The sequence below is a fragment of the Sinocyclocheilus rhinocerous genome, unplaced genomic scaffold, assembly GCF_001515625.1.
Source record: "Sinocyclocheilus rhinocerous isolate Xijiao unplaced genomic scaffold, SAMN03320098_v1.1 scaffold393, whole genome shotgun sequence".
Taxonomy (NCBI): domain Eukaryota; kingdom Metazoa; phylum Chordata; class Actinopteri; order Cypriniformes; family Cyprinidae; genus Sinocyclocheilus; species Sinocyclocheilus rhinocerous.
Genome location: NW_015654520.1, coordinates 154235 through 162966, shown reverse-complemented (window position 1 = coordinate 162966; position 8732 = coordinate 154235). Strand labels below are relative to the sequence as shown.

The window sequence follows — 8732 nt, the reverse complement described above, 5'->3', positions numbered from 1 at the left end:
TTAAGCAACTTTATTAATTATATATGGTTTATAAACATTATTTTAAACATTATGCACTTTTTTTCAAAGATAGTCGTGTTATTTTATTACGCTTTGAAGAAATGTGCATAATATTTCGCTCGATGCGCCCTCTTGTGGCCTCAGGAGAGAAGGCAAAAGCTTTTCCCCCCCTAATTGAAATTATGCCTTTTAAATTCGAATATAATTTGATCATATTTAAGTGGAAAATTCGAATTTAGTTTTGACAGCCCTAGTGACCGCTGAGGGGATTCACAGCTAGTCATTGAGGCCATTGACATGAAAAGAAAACACTGTTTCTTTCTATGTTTCTTTTGTTACATAGTTACATTTCAGTGCATGTTTATGTGCATTGCTTTAAGAAATAAAAGGGGAAAAATAGTTCTCGCAGACAAATGTTCAAAAGCTTTTCAAAAAAATCTTGATTTAAAAAATCTACATCTTTTAACATAACCGACACATTTTTACAGTGGTGTTTATCCTCTTGTTTTCTTTTGTGTTTGTGTGTGCAGACTTCAGAGCGCAAGTGTGTGACTGAAAGAGGCAGATTAGGAGAGCACAGAAGCGGAGCGAGATTATTAGCAGTGAGAGGGGAAGAGAATTGCATTGCAGCGTTTACGGCAAGCTCAGAAAGAGGAAACAAACACGCAAATTGCATTGTGAAGTACTGAACGTGTCACAGAGAAGTTGAGATTGTCAAGCAAGGCACAAACGCACACACAAACATGACGACTTAAAGAGGAAGAGGACGAGTCCTGTGGACTACAGAGCGAACGCTGTGAGATACTGAGACATGACAGGCAGGCTGGTTTGGGTGTGTGTAGCTTGACCCACACGCTGAAATTGGGGAAGGGAGAAAAGCTGCAAACACAAAGCAGAAAAACCTTCATTCTGAGGACATGGGGAGTGTTAGTGAATTGTGTGTGACTAGTTTCCAAGCTTTCTTATGTCCAACGTTACCAAGGAGTCTTTCAGGTAAGAGCTGTCTAATCTGTTATAGCATTGTAATCATAACCAGTATGTTCTCTATTGATTCTCTGGTTAACAGAACCATTGTTATCATAATCACTGCTGCTCAGCATTGTGGTGTTACTTTAAGCAACCAGACTTAATTTTGTCTGTCAGACCAAAAAAATCCCACTGACTTGCACTGATGGAGGTACTTGAGAATATCATACAGACTTGGAGTTGGCCTCTTTTTACCTGAGCCAATAAGCAGCATTTTCAAGGCATGTTTTCCATGTTCAATCTCCACTGTACTAGTTTATATCACTTTGAGAAGGTACAAGTGTGCAGTCTTCATGTGGAGTGCAACATTATTGTATGCATTAGAATCAACATGTTATGGAAAAGCAAATGGAAGGACTTAAAAACAGGGAGTTTTTTTTCTGCCTCATGAACCTGTATGGTCAGCTTAAAGGATCTTTAGTCTCACGTGCACCAGCTGAGAGCAGTGATCAGTTAATGCCATTAAGGACTATAGGCAGATGTAATCCCTCAGACCCAATGGTCAAGAGAGTTTATGAGCATCTTCACCAAACCTTTCAAGATCACATAAACTTAGTGTTGGTTTAGGTCTCGTTACTTGGTGTCCTTGTCTCTATCTTACAATTTACAGGAATAGTTCAACCCAAAAATGAACAGAAGGACAGTTATTTGACTGCTTTAATTCCAGACTGTTCCTCACACAGATCTATTGACTGACTTTAGAAGACTTGGAAGTCATGTGATATGTTTGTGATTCTATTGTGCTTTTGCTTTCCTTTTTCAACCTTGAAAGATCCGGCCCCTATTGGTTCAAAGTGTGATTCATTGTATTGAATTTACACTTGCAGTGTACTTCAAAATTTCAAAAAGTATATTAAAAAAAATTGCAGATGAGGCCACTTGAGTGTACTCAAGGAGAGCAGCCTTTCATGACTGTTACTTAACACACTTGTAATTTTAAAATGTGCACTTTCTAATAAGGTCATATAAAAAGTACATTTCAAATCACTGCTTTAATATTTTGTTGTGCTAAAAGAAGTACGTCATGTTGGTGCAGGTAAAGGATACATTTAAGACAAATATCTAAATGCAGCAGTCTTTTATTACGCAAAACCCTCTAGAACACCGGAGGAACACAAACCAGCTTAACATTAATCATAACAGACAAAGAACTGAACTAAACAGGGGGTATAAATACATAAGACAGAACTGGAAACTAAACTAGATATAGGTGAACACAATTAGTAACTATGGAGACATAGTTATAAATATATATATAAAATATATATATATATTAAGTATATTTAAATTGCAACTTCATCATTAAAAAATGTGCAATCGCAAATATATCTAAATACATGACATACAATTTTAAATAGAGATGACAGTACATTTTTTTAATTTAATTTTTTACCATAAATATTTGCCAGTACATTCAACAGTACACTTTAACCATATTTCACTTTAACCACAATTGCATAAATTATGAAACTACATACTTAAGTGGGTCAAAACTCTTAAGTGCATTTAATAACTAATTGCATTTAATTTAAAGGGGTCATATGATGCTGCTAAAAAGAACATTATTTTGTGTATTTGGTGTAATGAAATGTGTTTATGCGGTTTAAAGTTAAAAAAACACATTATTTTCCACATACTGTACATTATTGTTTCTCCTCTATGCCCCGCCTTTTTGGACATGGCGGCGGCAACAATACTACAGCGAGAATAAAAGTTACGTCTTCTTTCTTTGCGTGAACATTTGGGCGGTGTTATGCAAATCTTCCCACATAGTGTGGTAGATATGTGGGGGCGTGTTCGAACGAGCCGTTTTAGGTAGGTGTGGCTAACTCTTAACTTTTATAAAGAATATCTCTTTGGATTTGAGACTTTAGTCTTTGCAACTTTACAGATCTTCTTTATGCACCAAGAGCTTGTAACACTCCAAAGAGAAAGGAAAAAATGAAATCGCATCATATGACCCCTTCAAATATAAACTATATTACGTTTTCGTTTCATTTAATATATTCTTTAACAGTATATTTCTGTAATAAACACTCTTTTTAAAAGTATGCTAAAGTATACTTCTTTTCACAAGGGTATGGGAAACCAATCGGTACATTATTCAAAATGTCATGAATCTAGGTCTTGAGGGGTCTAGTCTGGGTCTTTTATTGGTCTAGGTCTTAAGTGATGGTCTTGACTTAAGCTGTCTCAGGTTCACCAACACCAATGCTAATGCTAGTTAACAAGATAAACTCGCGACAACCTGCAAAACTGATAAACAATGCTTTATTCTCCTGCAGAAGCCACAAGTCAGTGTGATTTTAGACTGATTGTTTAAAACTGCTATTGCCTGCTCACTTCATACTGTAAGTGGCCTTGATTCTGGGAGAATTTTCCCCATTCCTTTACTATGTTAGGCATTTTAGAAAATTAAAAAAGAAACAAGTTGTAAGCCATTAACCAAACCAACAAGCTCCGAGATGAATCGCAACATTACAAATCTGAAAGTGTATGATGATGATGATGATGATGAGGATAATTATGAAGATTGAACTACTCAATCCACATATAATGATGAAAACAAATCGGATTGGATTTTTTTTTTGTGTCTCCCTAATGTATTTGCTTATCAGCAAATACCAATACTGGCTCTTCCGCTTTTATGTTAACTGGTAATGTTAGCCTTGTGGTTCCCTTTTCTATGTCTCAAATTAGTTCAGGTGGAACTCACTTCAGGGTTGTGGGTTTTGTTGTAGTACCTCACCAGGAATGTGGCAATTAATTACAGAGGGACTCACAGCGGTAAAGAAAACAGCATTCTTCAAAAGGTGCATATTTGTTGCATGCGATAGGTATTTGGTGGGCTGACATTGCTCTATGGGTTACTTTCAGTTAGCATGTTCACTAGGCTGCCACACTGAGGAAGTGATCGGAGGATTTTGTCACTATGTCGAGCCAGCAGAAAGACTGTGTCCGGGCAGAGGGTGGTTATGGGACAGGAATTTCTGAACCTGAATACTCCGGTTTGTATGTTGAGCTGGTGTGATGCAAATGTACAGAGCACCATAGGGGATTTGTTCCTGTTGTGTTGGGAAATGTTCAGAAATGTCGTCATCTGGTGGTGTTACAGTTCATGTGTGTTCATGTTGCTAAACTCTGTGAATCCATCAGCTTCATCACGCTCCAACTTTAACAAATGACGGCAGTGAATTTGAACTAATGTGTGAATGCTGTCAGAGAGTCTTGCATGACTCATCTAATGGCTGGATCAAAATTTCATACGCTTAATCATAGCTACATTGTCAATGTAACTGTTTCCTCCTTATCATGTCTAAACCGAACATACTAGTCAATTTAAAAGTTGACAATTAACCAGGCCTTAATTTAGCCTCCAGTCCAGTCCAATGGTATTCTTTTCTCCAAAAGCATGACTACCTCCAGCTAATTGGCACAGTGAGTGTGATCAAAATGTGAAATAAATCCCATGACAATGTTGTTTTAATTGACCCTGATGATAATTATGAGACTGATATCATTCTAAATAAAATCCCTGTGTATTTCAGTTCAGAGCAGGTGCTTTGAAATTATAGCTGCCGTCCACTGTGTGACATGGAAATTGTTCCCTACGTTTTGATTTTTGATTGGAAACAGCTGGAGGCGACTCTGAACGCTGGGAACAGATCGAGACAAGGGCTCATTACTCTGACTGTTGGAAAAACACAGAGGATAGTGGAAGAGGTGGACATTCTAGATTTAAGACACAGAATGCAATACTTGTTGTATTTGTCATAGCTGCTTTAGATTTTGTCACACTATGCTCACTATAGGGTTGAATATCACCAGTTAACACGAGAGTCTGAGTCTGTTGGGGGGAGAGAGTAAATGTGTGCTACAAATTTAGTAAAATCTGATAAATATACATAGGCCTACCCTTGTGAAAAGAAGTACACTTTAGTATACTTTTAAAAAGAGTACTTGTTATGGAAATAGTATAGTTTAAATAAATATACATAAGTGCAAACTAAATGTAATGTTTTCAAATACTATTGCTTGTTATTTATTAATATATAAAATGTATTATAGTTTAACCTTATATGCAATTTTAATTTTATGTAGTTTTTATTAATGAATTTTATTTTCATATTTTGTTTCCATTTTAATTTTAGTTAATGTTTTAGTAATTTTGTTGTGTGTTTTTGGTAGTTTTTGGTTTTATTTATATATATGGGGATATGAGTATATATATATAAATATATATATATATATATATATATGAGTTTTTTTACCCTCTTAAGTGGGATTTAAGTACAACATTATATGTAATTTCATAATTCGTTTTGTTATGTGCTTCTGAATGTACTGACAAGCATTTTTGGTAAACTAAAATTTAAATTTTGAGTCAGATTTTTTGCAATTTTGAATTGTTGTTATTATTGTTTTTTTTTACTTGTCCTAGACGGTTTGTCTGATTTTCACCAAAATTGGCTCAGATCATCTTCAGACCATGCTGGCTAAAAGTTATTAAAAGCTTTTGATAAACCCTACTGTTCTCGAAGAACACACAATCAAATTTGATGAAGAGCATCTATCTATCATCTAGCTCTATCTCTGCAATGCTTTCACGTATTCTGACCAAACTTGGTACATTTCATCATAAGATTCACCTGAGGCTACATGCAGTGTTTTGGCACAGTGTCACCTACTGGTCAGGAGATATGAAAAATGGCTATTTTTGCTTGCAACTTCTGAACTGGTCGCTTCTGGTTCAGTGCAGCATGCCGAGTCAAATGATATCCAATTTTTTTCCATATTGGCCATTTTGGGCGTTGGCCATTTTGAATTTTGTCATAAAATGCTGTATTTCACAAATGCATTAACATATCATTACGAAACTCTGTATGTGTCATTGGGACCATACTCTGATAGTACACAAAAAGTATCGGAACAGCGACATCTTCTGGTCAAAATGTATAATGAAATTTAAAAAAATGTTAATAGCTTTTGATTAATTTTGCCTATTTTAATAAAACTAGTCTTGTCAGATTCCTTGGATCATCCTGAGAACATCGATGCCAATTAAAAGAGTCGATGCCAATTAAACTTGCAGTCCGCCATTTTGAATTTCTAAGAAAACATACTTTTTCAAAATCCTCCTATACCGTTGGTCTGAGTTTCCCCAGCAAAAATTTAGCAAAAAGCTTTTAAATAGAACAAACCGTTCTCAAATAATGCATCAATGAAATTGTTTGGAATGATGTCAAGTGTCAGCCCTGTGTTCCTGTGGTTTGTGTTTTGCTCCATATGTGCCCCGTGACCCAGTTTCTCCCGTGTTTCTTTGTGCCCATATTTGGTTCTTCCTGTTCCTGTTCCTGTTCCAATTGAGTTCCATTTGATTCAGCTGTGTCTTGTTAATTCCCTCGTGGAGTTCCAGATTCTTTAGCCCAGTGTTTTCCCTTGTTCCCAACCCAAATCCCCCACCCCCACGCGCGATCATGGAAACCGCTGCGAGATTCTCCGCCCTAGCCCGCAGGGATCTTCCGTTCGTCGAGTTCGCCTGAGAGTTTTGCGGGCTCGCCGTTATGATGGCGCTGGATGATGTTACACTAAATTCTTTGTTCTGGATCGGGGCCTATTACTATCGCCCCGTGGAGCTGGAGGGAAGGTATCCTCCGGCGTCTGGAGAGTGTCCGGCCCCGATTCAGAACCAGCCCACCGTCAAGCCCGCCGGCCGCTGCACTCTCAAGCCCGCTGGCCATTCCATTGTTAAGCCCGCCGGCCGCTCCACTGTCAAGCCCGCCGGCCAATTCACTCCCAAACCCTCAGCTGACAGCAACTGTCTCCTTCACCTCTACTCAAACGAGGAGAGTGCGGAGGAAGAGACTGTGGGCACCAGCCCCTGAGTCCGCTCCAGTGTCGGCTCCAGCCCCTGAGTCCGCTCTAGTGTCGGCTCCAGCCCCCGAGCTTGCTCCAGTGAGGGCTCCTGTTCCCAAGTTAAAAGCCCAGAGAGGGCTCCTGTTCCCACGTCCAGCCCAGTGAGGGCTCCTGTTCCCAAGTCCAGCCCAGAGAGGGCCCCTGTTCACAAGTCCGGCCCAGAGAGGGCCGCTGTTCCCACATCTGGCCCAGGGAGGGCCACAGTTCCCGAGTTAAGCCCTGAGAGGGCTCCTGTTCCCAAGTTAAGCCCAGAGAAGGCTTCTGTTCCCCAGTCCAGCCCAGGGAGGGCTCCTGTTCCCACGTCCAGCCCACAGAAGGCTCCTGTTCCCAAGTTAAGCCCAGAGAGGGCTGTGGTTCCCACGTCCAGCCGAGAAAGAGACTCTGTTCCCAAGACCAGCCCAGAGAGGGCTCCTGTTCCCACGTCCAGCCCAGTGAGGGCTCCTGTTCCCAAGTTCAGCCCAGAGAGGGCCCCTGTTCACAAATCCGGCCCAGAGAGGGCCGCTGTTCCCACATCTGGCCCAGGGAGGGCCACAGTTCTGGAGTTAAGCCCAGAGAGGGCTCCTGTTCCCAAGTTAAGCCCAGAGAAGGCTGTGGTTCCCACGTCCAGCCGAGAAAGAGACTCTCTTCCCAAGTCCAGCCCAGAGAGGGCTCCTGTTCCCACGTACCGCCCAGAGAGGGCTGCTGTTCCTACGTCTGGCCCAGGGAGGGCCACAGATCCCGAGTCAAGCCCAGGGAGGGCCGTTATTCCTACGCCTGGCCCACGGAGGGCCTCAGAACCCAAAATTTCCCCTAAGGAATTTTTTTTGGGGGGCTATAGGGCTTCGGCCGTAGAGGCCGGGCCGAGTGCCGAGGCCAAGGCCATGGAGGCCGCTCTGCCATGGCTCCCTAGTCTGCCTGCTCCACCATGGCTCCTGAGTTCCCTGCTCCGCCATGGCCCCCTGAGTTCCATGCTCCACCATGGCCTCCGAGTCTGCCTGCTCCGCCATGGATCCCTGCACTGCCTGCTCCGCCATGGCTCCCTGGACTGCCTGATCCGCCATGGGTCCCGGAACAGGTACCGCCGTGGAGGCCTTCCGTCCCGTGTAGACCTGTCTGTAGAGGCCTCCAGAGCGCCCACCCCCCCTCCCCGTTGGGAAGTTATGTGGCGCGTGGATGCCCCTTCCTGGAGGGGGAGGTAATGTCAGCCTGTGTTCCTGTGTCTTGTGTTTTACTCCATATGTGCCCCGTGACCCAGTTTCTCCCGTGTTTCTTTGTGCCCATATTTGGTTCTTCCTGTTCCTGTTCCCACTGAGTTCCATTTGATTCAGCGGTGTCTTGTTAATTCCCTCGTTGAGTTCCAGATTCTTTAGCCCAGTGTTTTCCCTTGTCTAGTGTCCAGTGTTAAACGTCTATACGTCAGCCCGATGCCCTCTGTGTATGTTTTCCTGTTTTTTTTTTTTATTGCCAGGTATGTTTTCACATACAAGGAATTTGTTTTCATGACAGAAGCTTCCGCAGTGCAACAGAATGACAGCAACAGTACAAAAACACAGATAATAAAGGAAGAATAAAAAAATAGAACAAGTAAATAGAAATAAAAATATATAAATTGACAATTGTATGTGCAGGTATATTACAATAAGACAGTTTTGTATGTACAGGTATATTATGTGCAAATTTGAGGCATAGACTAAGTTTGTGTGTTAGATAAATAAGTGTATGAGTGTATAAATAGTGTTGTCTGTTCCACAGTTATTGTCAAGTGTTCATGAGATGGATTGCCTGAGGGAAGAAACTGTTCCTGTGTCTGG

The 8732-nt window shown here is 41.1% G+C and overlaps 1 protein-coding gene across 1 annotated transcript in view; it reads left to right on the top strand.

The window, feature by feature from the left end:
• Positions 1 to 547: 547 nt before the first annotated feature.
• Positions 548 to 8732, top strand: part of LOC107717468 (cytohesin-1-like) — a 55673-nt gene continuing 47488 nt past the window's right edge. The window contains exon 1 of the mRNA XM_016524231.1: positions 548 to 993. Within this exon, the coding sequence (XP_016379717.1) occupies positions 918 to 993 (76 nt within the window). The 5' untranslated portion in view covers positions 548 to 917. The remainder of the gene's footprint in view (positions 994 to 8732) is intronic.